Source organism: Haliaeetus leucocephalus, unplaced genomic scaffold, assembly GCF_000737465.1.
Source record: "Haliaeetus leucocephalus isolate CR32 unplaced genomic scaffold, Haliaeetus_leucocephalus-4.0 Scaffold932, whole genome shotgun sequence".
Classification (NCBI taxonomy): Eukaryota; Metazoa; Chordata; class Aves; order Accipitriformes; family Accipitridae; genus Haliaeetus; species Haliaeetus leucocephalus.
In genome coordinates, this window is record NW_010973368.1 from 12,638,871 (window position 1) to 12,656,373 (window position 17,503).

General features: G+C 41.1%; 1 protein-coding gene across 1 annotated transcript; it reads right to left on the reverse strand.

Moving 5' to 3' along the window:
- Positions 1 to 1,760: 1,760 nt before the first annotated feature.
- On the reverse strand, positions 1,761 to 17,184 carry DDX24 (DEAD (Asp-Glu-Ala-Asp) box helicase 24). Its single transcript, XM_010583880.1, has 8 exons — positions 16,437 to 17,184; positions 13,001 to 13,378; positions 11,171 to 11,324; positions 10,265 to 10,780; positions 8,015 to 8,090; positions 7,213 to 7,401; positions 4,621 to 4,750; positions 1,761 to 2,849 (listed from the first exon to the last, which is right to left on the reverse strand). Exons 1-8 carry the CDS (start codon positions 17,152 to 17,154, stop codon positions 2,611 to 2,613), a joined length of 2,400 nt encoding a protein of 799 aa, XP_010582182.1. The 5' UTR covers positions 17,155 to 17,184; the 3' UTR covers positions 1,761 to 2,610.
- Between the last annotated feature and the right edge of the window lie 319 nt (positions 17,185 to 17,503).

Below are 17,503 nucleotides of genomic sequence, written 5' to 3' on the forward strand. Positions count from 1 at the left end.
GATTACTTGTTTGAGGCCTTAGCATAACTGCTGTGCCACTAGAGCATTCCAGAAACCATTCGATGCTACATATTTCATTAAATACTAAAATTAAATTGCCCATATATACTTGATGTAAAACTTTTCATGTCTAATTTGCACCAGTGAGACACATGCAAATGATCAGAACTGGAGAAAACATTCTCCTTTGCGTTCCTCTCTTCCTGCAGTAACCTTGTTCACATTGGAGGAGGGCAGCTAAGTGGTAATATTTTCCAGTTACAGTTTAATAATTTGTTTAAATTAGCTAAAGCAAGTATAGGGTTTTTCCTCTAGGTAGAAGACTCGGGGTATCCTGTTAAGATAAGGACAAGGCAAAGCATGCAGCCACAAGAGAGCTTTCAGAGTGCTAGACAAGTATTCTTTTTAAGACACTGAGATATATTTAGGGTCCAGGCTCAGCTTGAGCTCCTGTGGGGGTGCAGCATCAGTAGATTAAGCATTGAGAGCTCATGTTGAGCACAGCAGAGGCTGCAGGAGAAAACCAGCAGCAGAGCACGCCACAAGCGAGCATGAAGAAGGCGAGGAAGAGAGCAGAAGTGTCATGCTCCACCTTGGGGAGACTTAGCAAGACAGTAGGCTGAGGGCCAGACAGAGGAGTGGGAGTGTGAGAACTAGGTTGTTAAACACAGTAAAAACTGAAAAACTTCACAGCAGTGATGGAGACGAAATAACAACACTCTCACTTTCCCCCAATTCAGTTCTCCTCATGATTACGTGGAATTAGAAATTGCCAAAGCTGTCTTACCTCACGCAGATTTTCAGACAAGGGAGGAAATGCAGAGCTCTTGTGTCAGGATCCAGCCTTGATTTTGCTGATGAATCATAAGCAGAAATATATCACAAGACGCAGAAAAGGCCCACCTGGTCTTCAGTCCCTTCAGGGATGCAAAACCAATGCATGTTTCCTTTGTGTAATGTAAGAATGTGATTAAAATGGCACAGAAAAGGAATGAAGGCATGCTTACCTTCGCTCAGTTCCTTTTTTCGGCTCTCCTTACAAGGAACTTTCTTTAAATTCTTGCTTTTATTTTTCAGATGTCACATTAACTCCAAAGATGGAGTCATCTTCTCACATGGGTGAGGAAACGGAACCTTACCATCTCTTCCCCCTCCAAAACTTCCGCCCTCTACTCCAAAGGGCATGAGACAGTGCATTGCAAGGAAAGCTTCATACATAATTGATAAGCTCTGTATGCTTATGATTAAATTGTCACACCTCTTCAGTAATGCGAGGAAGCAAGAGAAAAGCCCTCCAGAGATGGGGGAGTAGAGGGGCCTTCAATTATTTACACAGATGAAAGACTAAAGAGTTTGCTATTACCATGTAACTGGCAAGTGGTTGGAAGGGGCACTGAACTCCACAAATTTCTCTTTGACTAGCTGAATAAACTGATGCCTCCTATCATGGCAGTGACACTGGTTCTATACTGTATGAGAAAAAAACCCCCAAAATCTCAGCCCAATCTAGAGCTGGCAGGTGAAGGTTCCCTGTGCTCCCACCAATACAGATCCCACTGCTATGTCTTACCTTTTGGGTGCTTTTCCCATCTCCTTAGCTGATGTGCTTTGCGCTTAGCAGGCATGAGGAATTTAGAAATCCCAAGTGACTGAAAACAGACACAGGCTTTGGGTTTTATAGCAGATATAATTTAAGAAAAATTCAAAATATATTTTTCTGACATATTTTTAAAAATAGTTTTAAAAATTATTTGCCCAGGTCAGATTAAAATGATTTAAAAGCATAATTATCATGAAGCAATCGACATTTCACAACATCATCACCTTTTCCATTAAAGCAAAGGTCATGGTTCTAACATGTTTTCAAATACAGACTTTACTCCAAATATTAATTAATAAAACAATGAGTAGCAACACTTATTCCTTCAAAACTCTACACATCTCCCAAGGTCAGTCCTGGTCCATTGCCACCTTAACTTTTTTTGCCCATTCTAAAACATATTAACACAGGACTAAGGGAATTAGACCCAGTGGAGAACAGAAGAGAGAAATATTATCAGAGGAGAAAGAAAATTGGGAGAGATTTCCATAACCAGAATTGTAGACCTGCTGGTAACATTACCTGTATTTGCTGCCTTTCTCACTGAACTGGCTGCACTAAAAGCCAAACCTCCCATTACCACCAGCTCAGATTGTACTCGGACTATATACAGCCTACCTTCCCCTTTCCTTTAAGGACATTAAAATTCAAACCAAATTTTATCATTAGAGTATGCCCACAGTGAATTTTACCCAGTAACTTTTACCCATCTCACAAAAAGGAGTAATAAACAGAACTATTTCAAAACTAATTAACTTCTATTAATACAGAGACTAAGAAAAAATAAGTAAGAACGTAAGAAAACAAAATCCAAGACAAGATTCAACAGTAACTAACCGCACGTTAACAGAGCCCTTTAAATCAACATTGTGCTTTGTGCCTGCACAACCAAGACACAGGCAACATCCTCTAATAATACGTGTCTTCTAGCTGAGTTCCTCCATAAGCACTGACAGCTCTGATAAGGATTGTCTTTGCTTCCGTCACACTGAGTGATCTTGCTCAGTCATCTAATTTAATTTTATTGATTTCTTCTTCTTCTTCGCTTGTTGTTTGGACACGGTACCCAGAGCAGATTCTGAAATAGCCACTGATGTCTGAGGCAGGAGTAGTTTTCCAGACTGTGTTGGGTACTTGGTTTTCATAAGGACTTTAAACAGTGGCTGGGACAACATATGTTTTAGTTGCTTTTTCATCCCCTTCAGCATCTTTTGCTTCTGGCTTTCTTCTTGCTCACTAGCTTTTCTTCCTTGGGGAAGAAATCAAAGATACAGAATGTTACAACAAGAGAAGAACTTGCATTGGCCTCTTTCACCAGGCCTTTCTTGTGCTAGGGGCAGATGCTAATCTCATCCTTCTCTCTCTAACAAGGTCACTCAACTCCCATACAGTCTTCCAGTCATCTGTGACACTTTCAGATCACCCAGGCTGTCCACAAGGTAACAAGATCAAGAATCCTGAGTACTGAGTAACTACACGCCAGGTATCATTTTGCTAAATCATTCAGTTGGCTCTCAACCCAGAACAGACTCGGGAACAAAAGAAAAGGCGGCCCAGAAGATAAAGTATTAACCCAGGGCTTCTAGCTCAGGCAGAAGCCTCTTCTGTGTATTTTGTTACTTTATGCATGCCTCATTTCAGCACCTGTAAAACAGGAAACCCTTTTCTCCTTACACAAAAAAAACCAATAAGGTCCTCAGATTTAATAACATAGGAGAAAGAAGGGCATAGAAAAGACTGGAAACAGTTAATATGGTCAGAGGCCTGAACTGGAGAGAATAAATGAAATCAGGGTTGCTGTAATATAAATTGAAAGGACATTACTAAATCCTTTGTAACAGTGTAAGAGGCATTATCATTTATGGGAGGAATGACTGAGATTTCCAACAAGCTATGGAAGAACTGGAGACTGAATAATTATAAAGCATGAATCTGGCAAGATTCTGTGTGGCAATTACAAAGTGCTTCACTTGAGAGCCACAACTTACTTGGATTGGATGTGCTGTTTTGAAACTCATTTCAAAACACAGCATACTCGGATTATATCAAAACAAGACAGCAGAGTGCTAATTATCTGAGAGCACTCCTGAACACTTTGGACAGAGACGATTAGTACTTGCTTGCAAAGTGGTTGAAAACAAGCTAGTCCAGTCATGAATAAAGGAAAGAAAAAAATTAATCTGAACATGCTTCAAAATTAAGGCATCTGCATATTTAGCAGCTAACAAGTTAGAAACAGCTTAAGCTGAAATGACCCAGGCAGCACCCCTATTCAGCATGCCTTCAAAGAACTGGCAGGAAATTATACCTTCAGCTCGTAACATTTGAACACAATGTGCCATTTTACAGTGCATCTGAGCATTGCAAAACTTCATGGCATTGAACTAACAGGCACCTGTAGTTGCACAGCCCTACACACTCTCTCAGGCACAGCCTGTAGAACATTTAATTTTCAAAATATAAGAAATTATTTACTTCTAACACACCACCAAAAGTCTCTGCAACTTATGAATAGAAGTATTGGCCGTTTAGCCCACACAACTTAACCTACACAAGGCTCACATAATTTCTGGTGTTTGCTAGTGCTTCCTGGGTGTTCCTACACAGAGCTGTCAGGCTCCTGTCCTGCTGCTTGACTACAGGGAGGTGGGAGAGATAAGCAGTAGCAGAGAAACAGCTTTTTCTTTTGACACAGAAGGGACAAGACTCAAGCAGGACATACTGGGCTGTTAGATTACCCTAAAATGTTTGCCAGAAGCTAAACTGTTCTTGTCCTACAACATGTGGACTTGTCTGCGACTTGCCAGAACTGTCACACCTCACCTCCTCAGCTCCAGCACTAGCTACTGCACAACCATCCTGAAAACATCAGCAACACCATGTATATAAGTAATGATACTCCTTTCCTTCCCCTTCTGCTCTGCAGGTTTTAAGAGCTTCTGTGCCATGGTGGGGCTTCTTCTGGACATGAGTGCTATGAGACCGACTGAGCATACCCATAAACAAGCATTTCTACTTGCCCATAAACATGTCATCATCAAGATCAATCTCAAGAGCCTCTGCAGCTTGCTGGAGCCAGGAGTTGTGCTGCTTGGCCCGACTGTTGAAAAATTCTGCCTTCTCAATCTGCCGTGCCAAATTCACCCGCTCCTGCAACAACAGTACATTTTAGACATTATGATCAGGTTTAAATGTGGGGCACTTTAGCAGAATCAGTGTTTGAGAACATGCATTATAATGCGACTGAGGTGCAGACACTTTTGTTCACTTCTGGTGTCCCAGCAGATGCCCCATGTAATAAAGACAAGTCATCATTGCTAAAGTGTTTTCCTTCTTCAGTTCCACGATAGAATCTGCCTTCTAAAACATCTCAACTACTAAACATACCTGAATGTTAACTCCTCATTCTTTAAATGGGTCACTACAAACGCTTCAGAGACATCAAGGACAAATCATGATTCAAATACCAATCATTTCCAAGTTACATATTTATATAATACAGCTGGATATTAAAGTTACTAGTCTCAGCAATAAGGGGCAGCCCCTAGCTTCATCCCACTCTGAAGTAAGCTCCTGCAGGCCATATGGAAGGAAAGACCTACTCATGTTTTCAGAAATGCACCTGCATCTTGTTTAGGCACAGGACAAAATGTCCTGTCCTTCTCAGCTGCACACAGGCAGAACAAAGATGTCCAGCAAACCTAACCTGACCTGCAGCCTTCAAGCTGTCTTAAATAACTAAGTCATTATGGAAAGAAAATCTGCACTGAGAGTAAATGATAATCAACCCAGCAGCAAGTTCTGCTGTTCGGAATGTGCCTGCAGCTGCACAAAACAAACCCTGTGCCAGACACCCTTACCACTCCAAGGTAGTCGTCTGGTGCTACACAGTAACACCACCAGCCAGAACTGCCAGGATAATTAACATAGAGAGAGAGGAAATTAAACGTGCAGTTGACTAATAAAACAAGTCAGTCACTTCTTCTTAGATCATTACAAGAAATTTTAAATAGTTTTTCCATCCTTGTAAAACTTGACTCCTCTTCTGGTCTCTCCTCTACTCTGGTTCACCAATTCTATTCCTCTCAAGTGTGAAATCCCTTCAGACTTTTCCTGAACTTGAACGAAGGCATGCAGAACCAGGGACAGAGCACGCCAAAGCGACAGACAAAGAATGAGCAGCACTATTAGTCCCAACTACAATGGCTTTGTGATTAAACCCAGGGCAAAGTGTAAATGAGACCTGACCATATGAAGGGCCTAGGAGGCCGGAGGCCTGTAATTGAAATTAAAGACATATCTTCCGGGGAGAGGGGCACTATTACAGACAAGAGAGAAGACATGAGATGGTGGCAGGAAAATTTAAGTGTGGAAACAATATTTATTTGTCCATTAATTGACAGAGCATAAGAGCCAAGAACTACTCATGAAGAAACACAGAAGGGACCTCTGAAGAAATACTCTGAAAACAACAGATTTCTTCCAGTAACCAGAAACATTTGGTGGGTGGAGGGAGATGGGGGGGTGGGGAGATGAGGAAAAAAAAATAATCAAATTCTCTTTGTTACTACCAAGAGGAGAACAATGAGTCTGTGGAAGCAGTTCTTCCACTTTCTTCCTCTTTCAGAAAGCTGCACCTCCTGAAAGATTCACGCTAAATACCCCATTTGCAGCAAGCCTGGGCTTTGAAACTTGCTGACATTATTCCCAAGGTGAGGACATCGCTGTCACCACTGGGGTAGACCCTGGGCTCAGTCCATGCCAACTGGATAAACATGAGCCAAATACCATAAGGAAGATATCTGTTGCATTATCTGACTGCTTACATTTTCCCCTGTTCTCAATGACCGTGCAATATTCAGATACTCCAACCCCAGCTGGATTCCTGTCAAATGCAGTATTTAAATATGTCCCATTTGTACATGGCTGATGTCACCCAAACTGTTAAGAGAATGCTGAGACATGAAATGGCCTCTTATTTGAGAAGCAGAAAATATGCAGTGACTAGATGCTTTCTAAAATATATTTTGTAAATCCTAACCATTGTCTCATCTTATGAGTTAGTGGATGACTCAATTCTCCTTAAAATGGGCAACAACCTAAAAAAAGGAAACATATCTGGTTTGACAGGGTTCAGTGGTGCTGTGGCCTCACAGTATAGGAACTTTTAGAAAAGCAGACAACTCACTACTTCAGCTGAGAAGAGGCAGATGAAGACCACTGAGGATCCCTGCACCTGCTACTGTTCTCTAGCCTGTTCCTAACACAAGAGGCTTTTACCAACATACTTAGAGCCATCCCTGCTCCCCAGCCACAAAACATACTAGCTTCCCTGTACTGTTTTTGGAAATCTAGTCAGGAGAAGCTCTACATAGCAATATGCAAGAAAAACATAATGGATGTTTATGTTTGAATACCCTTCTTGGGCCAGTTATTGAGGAGAAATCACAAATATTGCTTAGAAAAAGATAAAGTGTGATTAACTTTCATTTGCAAATTCAGGTCCTGAAGGGTGAATTTTATCCAAAACCTGGAAAGAACATGATGGGCAATGCAGTAATATAAGTAAGCAAGCACCTACTCAGGCTGCAAAGAGATTGTTGTTTCTTTACCTTGACACAAGTCATGCACTTGGTTTCAACTGGGAAAAATGGCAGCTCTTCACTCTTCTCCAGTGTTTTATAAATTTTCCTAAAATTGATCAAGTCATCAGGGCCGATCAGCAATAGGCTAAGGCCTTCATTGGCAGCTCGGGCTGTTCTGCCGCTTCTGTGTACGTACAACTCAGAAGTACGAGGGACCTGCAAATATTCAGAAAAACCATGAAGCTGGCCATGGAAAGCTAGCAGCAGCCTGATATGCTTTGGCCAAGAGGATGCCAGAGAATATTCTCTTATATATACACATGGTACACTGCATGTAACACAGCTGAAGGTGAAGTAAAAGATGATGTCTGGAGACACTTTTTGTTCTCTGCTTACTTATGCAAGTATTCTTCCTTGCATAATCTTTTGTGAGTCTCTCCTAACTTCTGACCCTCTGTCATTTCATTTGCAAAGCAGGAAAAAATTGTATGTGTCCTCAGAGAAGAATTATAGGGCTGAGTCATTTGACACCTCTGGATATCAAAGTTAAGCAAAAAGCAACTAGAATCATACCTGTTATGTCATTTCTCATATACAATCACATATTCATGAAGTGCTACCCACCACAGTCAGTCACTGCAGCAGTGAGATCCTTAAGTATAAAGTGCTAAGGACGGTCAAATTAATAATGATTAAATAAATCTCTATACTTGGGACTATACTATACACACGACTGAGAATCACAGCTTTATAGTGTTCAGGGTTTGGATCAGGAAAAGCTTATTTTAAAACCAAAACAGTAAAAGCAAAAATAATAAAAATATTTAACCTGGTAGTGGATGACATGCTGCACGTTGGGAATATCGAGACCACGAGCTGCAACATCTGTTGTCAGGAGGACACAGCTGAGAAAGTGATAATAAACATAAAATTGAAGAGTAAACAATCTGCCAAGGAACATAAAATACAGTGACCTAGAATGCTACCACAGCAATTTAAGAAACAGATTTGTACTGTATCACCTGCTGGAAATATGGTGCTTGTTTACCCTTACAGAAAACGATACCCAATAGTACATCAGAGGCAGTTGTCAAACAGCAACTCTTAAAGTAAGAGGAAAAAAAAGCAAATGTTATCTTCAGCAGATCTACTCTGCTTCCAATAAAGAAATTCACTACCTTGCTGGATCCCATTTTCCTATACTTTTATTCTCTCCCAATTCACAGGAACACTAGCTCAAATCACTATGCAATGTCCTAATCCAACCACTTGGAAGTAGGGAATGCTCCCCTTCACTACATTTTTCAGTGCTCTGTCCAGGCTGGGTTTAAAAATATCTTTAGCTTGATATGACCATACCACTAACACCACAGTTGATCTTTTGGCAGGACAGACAGGTTATTACAAGTTTCACCAGTTGAAAAAAAAAAAAAATCACATTATTAACTTTATAGATTTAACTAACAGCTTTTGGGGGCTGAAATACTTTCTACCAAGTTGCTCTCAAGTAAGTTCTCTCTGTAAACTGAAAGCTAGAAATATAATGGGGCGGAGGGGGGCAGGATTCTGTTCTCACAATTAGTATTTCTCCTTACCCCTAGAAATGAAGAACTACTCAAAAAGGCATTCTTTTATATAAATAGTCTACTACAGAGATAAAAGTGTCCCTAGGGTATGGAACAACTCATTTAAAAAAAATCTCCCAGCAACTGAAACAAGTTACTTGTAGGTAACAGGAACTTACTTGTTAAGATTTTATGGCATTTGATGCATACTCTGTTGCTACAAAGTTCAAAGCAGAAACAAACAGAGAAAATTCTATGGCTTGCAATCTGCAGGAAGCTGTGATAGATGGTCTCATTAGATTTCTTCTTGCCTTGAAAAATCTGCAGTCTCTGAATGTGCCCCATCTGGCCTAGGCCAATGCTATCGATACTACGTTTTGCCAAGGGATACTGTAGATCCATCATGGCAATTCAACCTCTGTTTTCCCTGCCTGAATCTATTACCAAGGTACAAATTCCCACACAGTCAGACAGCACGCAGCACTTCACAGCAGGACTAAAATGTGAGGCTTCTGGATTATGAAAGTACTGTGACCACCAACCTCCTCCTAAAGGCCATCCCAAAGCCAGCAGAAAACAGTAATTCTTAAAATGGCAGGACAGGCCTGGGTAAACCTGACTGCCCACTGCTGCTGAAAGGCACAACTGCCCCTTCTCTTACATTGCTCTAAGACACCCTGACCCTCATGAAGCTAATTCATGTAGCTAAACCCGCAAAACCCTAACCCAGCAACAAGTAGTTTTCTGATAGCTTAGTGAGATGAAACAACTTACAGAAGGATCAAATGAGCTGCAGAGCCAGGGCACAGGGGCAGAGAAGTGTGCAGGATGGTTACAAAAGCATATAGGTAAAAACAGGGCAAGTGACAGCTCCTTCAGCAGCAAGGAGCTGCCAGACCACAGGATAATTCAGGCTCCAAGGGACCTCAGGAGATCTCTAGTCCAACCTTCTCCTCAAAGCAGGATGAGCTATAAGGTTGGAGCAGGTTGCTCAGGGCTTTATCCAACTGAGCCTTGAAAACCTCCAAGAATGAGCAGCCTCATCCAATTCCTGACTGTCCTCACAGAGAAAAAGCTCATTCTTATATCCAGCCTGAACCTCTCGTTTCAACTTGTACCCATTATGCCTCATCCTCCTAACATGCACCACTGTAAAGAGCCTGGCTTCATCTTCTTCATAACCTTCTTTTAAGATATTGGAGGGCTGCCATTAGGTCTCCACAAAGTCTTTTTCCCAGGTCATACAAACCCAGTGCCCTCAGCCTCTCCCCTTGCAGAGCCAGTGCCTATTGACCATCCTGGTGGCCTTCCACTGAACTTGCTCCAGTTCATCACCTCAACCATCCTGTGAAACCTCATCCTTAATCATTAATAACCTGGGCTCACAAATGGGGGACTCGCATCCCCAGCTAACTCCCCCAACCTGCTCCTACTCTAACAGAGCTGCTTCCTCTCCCCACTATCTTTTACATGATTTCTTTTTTTCTCTACTAGAAAGTAGGAAAACAACTCACCTCTCTCGCTCAGCGAACCTTTCCAGGTTTTTCAGCCTTTGCTTTTGGTGCATGTTGGCATGCAAAGGAAGAGGATCACAATTTAAGATTGTGAGGAGAGCACTGAGGCGTTTTACACAGTCTATGCTGTTTGCAAAGACCATGGTTCTTCCTGGATACTGGAGAAGAAAGTAATAGAGATAATAGTCCTTCTCGTTTGTATTACAGTGGATTCTGGTTTCTGTCAGAGTCTCAACAGTAGCCTCTTTCCTTGTTAAGTCTATTATTTTGGGTTTGCCCTTTATTCCTACTTTTTCCATTAACAATTCTAGTTTGGTCTTCTTGTCCATCTTTCTAGCATTCTTTTTCTGTAAAACTCTTGTGGGAGTCTGATGGACTAAAGTCAAAGTGGCAGAAAAAACAAAAGTCTGTCGTTGAGGGTTATACTGTGAATCATTTAAGATTTCCAGCAGCTGAGACAGCTCTAAGAAGTGACCTTTCTCAACCATTCGGTCCGCTTCATCAATCACAAGGCACCTGTCAAATAGGAAACACACAGTAAAAAATACACTTGTGCAGATAAATACAAATCTGATACACTTCTACAGAACTCTTCCTGCTAAACACATATGGGAAGTTCAGCATGTAAAACTGAAAGGAACACCAGGTATGCCAGGGTAGCTACAGCAGCCTTCCACATTTCTTTTTGAAAAATCAGGTTTCTAAAGGAAAAATGAGGTTCTTGCTTACTGGCTTTAGTTGACATTTCCCTCCATCCATATAACTACCATGCATTTCAACAAAACACTCTGGCAAAGAAATAAGTACTCTTATGTAGTCTAAATTTTTTAATCAGTTAGTAAACATAATCAGTATACAGTGATGCCCAGTTCAGTACCCAGCAGTTAGTCTAAAAGGCACCTTTACCTGAGCTGCTGAAGATTTGAAAGATGTGGGTGTCTCTCTTTAACTAACTCCCACAGACGGCCTGGGGTTGCAATTACAATTTCTGGCTTTCGATTCAGTACACGTTCTTGCTTCTGTGCAGCCATGCCTCCAACTAGAATTGCAGTCTTAATGCCTAGAACATATAAATATTTTTTATCTCACTAATTTATCAGTGAAAGTATTTACATACATCCACTCAAGTATCTTAAAAAGTCTATACCGCAACTTTCAGCAAGCATTTTGGCCAGGAAGCTTCAGGGGTTTTAGGTAACATGGAACACTCAGCAATGCCCTCAATTTTACAGAAAAATCCTCATTATAGTTGGATGCCAAAAATAGTCTTTCTTTTAGTGCACCTGTCTTCCAATAGAAGGATGAATCATGTAAGTCCACCACAGCTGTTAGCTTTGTTTATCCATACTTCAGAATCTTATGTTTTGTCAATTTTATCTGCATGAACAAACATGTTCCTGTTATGAATAACCAGCAGGCCCCTCCAAGAATAAGACTCAGAAATGCTTATCTTGCTAATGACTGCTTATTTGCCATGGAATAATCCTAACAAGAATGCTCCCGCCCAATTAATGATTCTCTGGACTGCACAGTAGCGCAGATCCTAAGTTAGCTTTAAGCAATTTGCTCACGTACTAGAAGGAGTTTAACTTTGGAAGCACAGACTCCACAGATGGCTTATTTCACCTTACTTCAAAGAATACACTGGCCCATGACAAACTCAATGCTACTGTGCAAGATACCTCCAGTATCCATCTACCACTGATCTCTCTTCCCTACTACTTGTGAATTCTTCTACTACTTCCAGGTGAGGATTTTTTTCAAAGTCACTTTGAGACAATAAAGAAAAACTGTATCATAACATTTTGTCTCCTGCTGCAGCAACTATGCATCACTTGGGGAGCAGATTTTTACACACAAATAGCACTGCTCCTATCAGAACTGTACAGACATAAATTGATTATTGCAGGCTAGGAGTTAAAATTAGCCTTGTAATCAGCTGTTGACTGATGAGCACAGCAGGACGTAGACACCAAAGGAAGATGTGCTTGAAAGCAGTTCACTGCACTACATATCCTCTTCAATAAATAAACAATTACTACTATTGGAGAAGTGAGGACTTGTTTCCCAATTCTCCCCATCTTGAACAGCTTCACATCCTCACTCATTCACTTAACAGATGTGCTGACCTCTGGTTTGGAAGAGAAAGGAACAGGATGAAATTGCTTTTATCAGGCATGTTACCCAGCAATATGCCGTGGCCGGACTGCTGCAGGAGGTAAGTCAGACAATCCAGCAATGCCTTCTACTCTTAAAATTTATGGCCATAATTTCTTTTTTTGATAGATAGATCAAAATGATACATATATCTATATTTATCTATTATCCATATAGATTATATATATGTCAAAAAAAATAATGATACATATGTTTAAAAAAATTATATATATATAAATTATTTTTTATATATAACCTACATTATCCAAAACCAGGACAAAGTTAGCTGTGGCTGGGTATCTAGTACTGATTCTGTGTTGCTAAAGCACGAGTCAATAACTATTTGAAAGAAGAAACATTTTAAAGCAAAATATCCCACATTAACCATTTACTTCCACATGCATCTCATTGAAGAATCTCTATGCATTTCTCAAATACTAGTGACTATGAACCCTAACCCTTCAAAAGCCACCCCAATTTTATGATGCAAAAGAAACTGTGGCACACATTCTGGCTCAACACCAATGCCAAGATCCAAACCCAGCGTGATCTGGAACATGGCCCATGGGGTCTACATACCTGTAAACTTTGCAGCTGCATCAATGTGGTGTTTTACTTGTACAGCTAATTCTCTTGTGGGAGTAAGGACCAGTCCTAAAAGAGGTCTCTTTTTATGGGAGCCAACAGTATGTGTCTTGTCACCGGAATCAAATTCAAAATTTTCCAGCACCTTCACACAGCCTGTTGTGAAAGATGCATCGTCTTCATCTCCGCTATCTTCAGCCTGCTGATGGGTTAGTTTTTCTGCTTCACCCTCATTTTCCCATCTTGTTTCATCATGATGCTGATAGGACTCTTTAGAAGCACTGTCATTTCTGGTTGTTGAGCTATTTGATTTTTGCCACTGCAGCACAGAGTGAATCATTGGAATTGCAAATGCAAGCGTTTTGCCGCTTCCTAAAAAAACAAACAAGAATAATACAGACCGACAAATCATTTATTTGAAAAGATGAGAAAAGCAACAGCCAATCACACACTGTTCTTAAAACATACAGTTGTAACAGACACAAACTCTTTATCTTTAGAAGACCAAAAACTTGCAGCAATAGCATCTTTTCTCCTGTTCCCTTTATACATCCCCTTGAGGTCACCAACAACATACTTCCTGGGGAACAGGTATTTTTCCAATCTCTAGCAGGTCAGGCAGATTCATTTGTTCTGAAAGTGTTTTTTAAAAGCTGCAGTTGCAGCCAAGATAATTTTAAAGAACTGTATGCCCGTAAGGAGAATACCATGCCCTAATTGACAGTTCTGATCAATGTTCTCCAAATAAAGGAATAGCAAATGAGGCCAAGGACAAACTGGAATGTACTTGAAGGCTTCGCTTCCATCTTCAATTTACAATATTGTGTTTACGACTTTCTAAGAAACTGTATTTTTAAATACTCCACCATCTAATTTCCTGATCTATCACCAGCTCACATTTTTATAATAAAAACACATAAATCTGATCTAAAACAGATAAACCACTTTGGAGAGAAGGGGGTTGTCAAATACAAAAATGCTCCCGACTTTAATTTCAGGGGTTCACTGTACCAAACTACAAGTCACATCCCTGCCACATATTCCCTTCTGAACTACCTGTCACTAATAAAGATGTTAGGAGAAGCCTGGTAGCACATCCACCCCAGTTAAGGTTCTCATAAATATCAGTTCATTGGTCACAAAAGCAGCATCCAGAGCACAAGACACTATCACACCATTCCTGGGAAACTGTCCTCTGGAAATCTCATCTCAATTCCTTGAGCACCATTTGTCCCTATCACAAACCCACAATGGTCTGCCAAATTCGGCAACACAGAATTTTGCCTATTTAGTGGAGAACCTTAATATTAGTTAATAAACAGCTAAGCCCAGTATCATTAACCTGACCAATACTGCTGCAAAGTCTCCTCCTATCCACTTCCGCACGTTTCTGCGTGTCTAGGAGGTCTCTTATGACTTCTGCACTTGAAGCAGAAAACGTTTATAATCTGGATTTGGAGAGCACTTATACAATAAGATTCTGTGTTACCAGAACATCTGTTTTTAAGGTGAAGAACACTGCTCATCTTGAATTACATGTAATGCAAATTGGCTGGTGCAAATGTCAGTACTGCACCCAGCTAGATTATGGCTGTGATAATCAGGACTATTCTGCAGGCACTAGATTCACCCACAAATGAAATAAATAATCACCTCACAGGGCACATTATCTTCCCAACACACAGATCACATACCATAGCCAGGCCTGCAGAGTATATCTTGGTACCCCCACATACTACAGCTCAAGCTAATTCACACTCTTTTAAATGGTTTTAGATTGTAAGATTTTACAGAGATAAAACTTGGTTCCTCAGCCAAAAACTTCACTATTTCTACATGGTAACGAACTGAACTGGTTGGATCCACTGCAAAAGCAAGCCTTGACATTCCCTGCATCTCCACAGTGATCTAGTGCCCTATCAAAATCTTGCCATTCTCCCCTATGTTGCTACCAAAAAGGGAAGATGAATAGTTATTTCACCTGTCACCTTCCTCCCTCAGGCCCAATGCTAAGGGAAGCTGTAGGATGCAGAAAAAAGAACTGGAGAATTTCAGCCTCTCCCAGCTGCAGCGCTTCCTAACAGACAATCGTCCACATCTTCTCTCAAGTTTCTACAGGAACACCCATGACCCACTGGGCTCTCTGGAGAGAATCTGGCTTTCTCTCATGAAATAAAAAAAATAAATGAGCAAAACACAGTCCTACTACCTCAAGGTTAGGCAAAACTAGAGAGCAACAACACCACCTGCCACCAACTGTGCCTTCCATTCTGCAGCTAGAGAGGGACTTCCTTTCCAGCACTGCCAAAATGGCACTTTTTTGCAGCACAAACTCACCATTTAAATTTTCAGTTCCATTTTCAAAAACACACCCTGCAGGGCTTTCTAATCTTATTAAAGCTAATAGCACCAGCCTAGCTTCTAATTAAAATACAAATGCAAATGACTGCGTATCTTATTAGTTACTATACCTTCATGCTCGAGAGCAGTAAACGGCTTTACAAGACAAGCAGTGAGATAAGGCAACTGGAACAGATTAAAAGAATGCAAAGGAAGCCTTTAAACCAAGGCAGCTTCCAATTGTGCTTCCTATTTTTAGTTTTTTGGGGAAAAAAATGTTGCACTGCTAAAGAAGACAAAACTTCAGAGGTATGAGCAGCAAAAAAACTTAAGAGGAAATGTAATGCTTTGAGACTTTAGAGCATTAAGTAAAAAAGGAGTTATAACAGATTTCATGAAGGCTAGCAATGCTCAAGGACAGAGGCATGAGCTGATCACAAGCTGGACACGAGACAGTACCCTCTCAAGTGATCACTTGATCAATGTAATACTCACTTCAAGCACAAGGAGTGAGAAGGGCTGGTGACAAGGTACAGGCCAAGCCCAGAGACAGGGCACAGGGTGGGCCAGTTTTGCTACAATAAAGGCCTAGGTCATATTCATGCTTAACACTGTGCGTAGTATTTATTTACCACTCCAAACTAGTACTGAATCATCTTCAGAGGAACCTAGTTCTCTGCTTTGCCTTGGCACGGGGACATCCACAGAAGTTAAGCTGTTGGAAGAATGACCCTGTTTGTTTCATTAATTCTACCCTTCACAGCGTATCCCCTTACAGTTCCCAAAATAGGAAATAATTTAAGAAACAACAGAAAAAGAGACTTCTGTCAAAAGGATAAAAACTCATTGAGACTTCAAAGGTTTGCATGCTGTACTTTGTAAAGATGGAATGTCCTGTGTTTGCAAGTTACAAAATTTTAATACTTCACACAATGAGTCATTACGAATATATTGGATATGCAGAAGATATAAGCTCTTCTACATATAAATGCTTTTTCCGCTACATATAAAAACTTGTAACTATGAGCTGCATTTAAAGAGGGGAGATGGGAAGTTCCCAGCATATACAACCAGTATAACAGATTTGTACCTGTTTCTGCAGCACCAAGAACATCCATATTATCCCGGATGGCAGAAGGCAAGGCTAAGGCTTGAATAGGAGTTGGAGCACTAAACCCCAGGTAGCTCAAGGCCTGCAACACTGGTTCAGGTACAAACAGGTCTTTCCATGCAGACACATCAGCTTTGTGATCAGTCGATGCAGATAAAACTTCTGTTGTCCAGTTTTTAACTTTTTTAGAAGTAGGTGCTGATGGAAGAGCTTCCTGAGAAGCCTTATTTTTAGCTATCTTCTTTTTCTTTTGAGCATCTTTTTTGCTTAAAGTGCTCTCAGCCACATGTCTATGGTCCTCACAATTCGTTGCTTCTATTATGTCGTTACACTTTGCCCCTTTATGAACTGGCACATCAATTTCTGCTGTGTTAGGATCGTCACTTTTATCCGTTTTGCTTCTCAAATCCTTGTTTTTCTTCTTCTTTTTGGGAGGGGCGACAGGTCCTTCATCCTCCTCATTGCATTCTTCTGAAACACTCTCAGCCTTTCTCTTCCTCTCTTTTGCTTTCCCCACTTTCGAAGAACTTACCAGTTTGTATTCTGTAAGTTCCTCCAAGCATACTATATCTCTAAACTCCTCATCAGCAAATAGATTGGGGTCGATTTGCACACTTTTCCACTTTCCTATTACTTCAATGCCTTTCTGTTTCAACTTAAAGGAAGATTTAAATCTCCCTCCTTTTTTGGTCTTCATTTTAACCTAGAAAAGAAACGCGGGGGGGGGGGGGGGAGAAGGCCATCAGATCAAAAGGATAAGGATTACATTGATGATATTCAAACAAACGGGAACGCAGAACACAATCCTTTTACTTTTGTTTGGAAAGAGAATTAACACGAACGGCCGTTAAGCGCAACTACAGCAGGCCGGGCCTACAGCCTCGCTCCTGGAACAGCTCCGGGGATAAAACTAGAATCGCCAGGTAAGTCCCCGCAGGCCGCGAAGCGCTCCCGCCGCGGCCCACCCCGGGTGCCCCCCGCCGGCGGCGCGGCACACGGGAGCTCCGGCCACCTGCCGGGACCCGCGGGAGGCCCGAGGGGCCCCA

Bases quoted from the DNA above. Each gene is read 5' to 3' on its own strand.
- DDX24 (XM_010583880.1), bottom strand. From the start codon at position 17,154: ATGAAGACCAAAAAAGGAGGGAGATTTAAATCTTCCTTTAAGTTGAAA. The intron at 10,781-11,170 runs GTAAAGGTGCCT...CCTATTTGACAG, and splicing joins TCAAATCTTCAGCAGCTCAG to GTGCCTTGTGATTGATGAAG. The intron at 8,091-10,264 runs GTGAGTTGTTTT...TCACTTTCTCAG, and splicing joins AGGTTCGCTGAGCGAGAGAG to CTGTGTCCTCCTGACAACAG.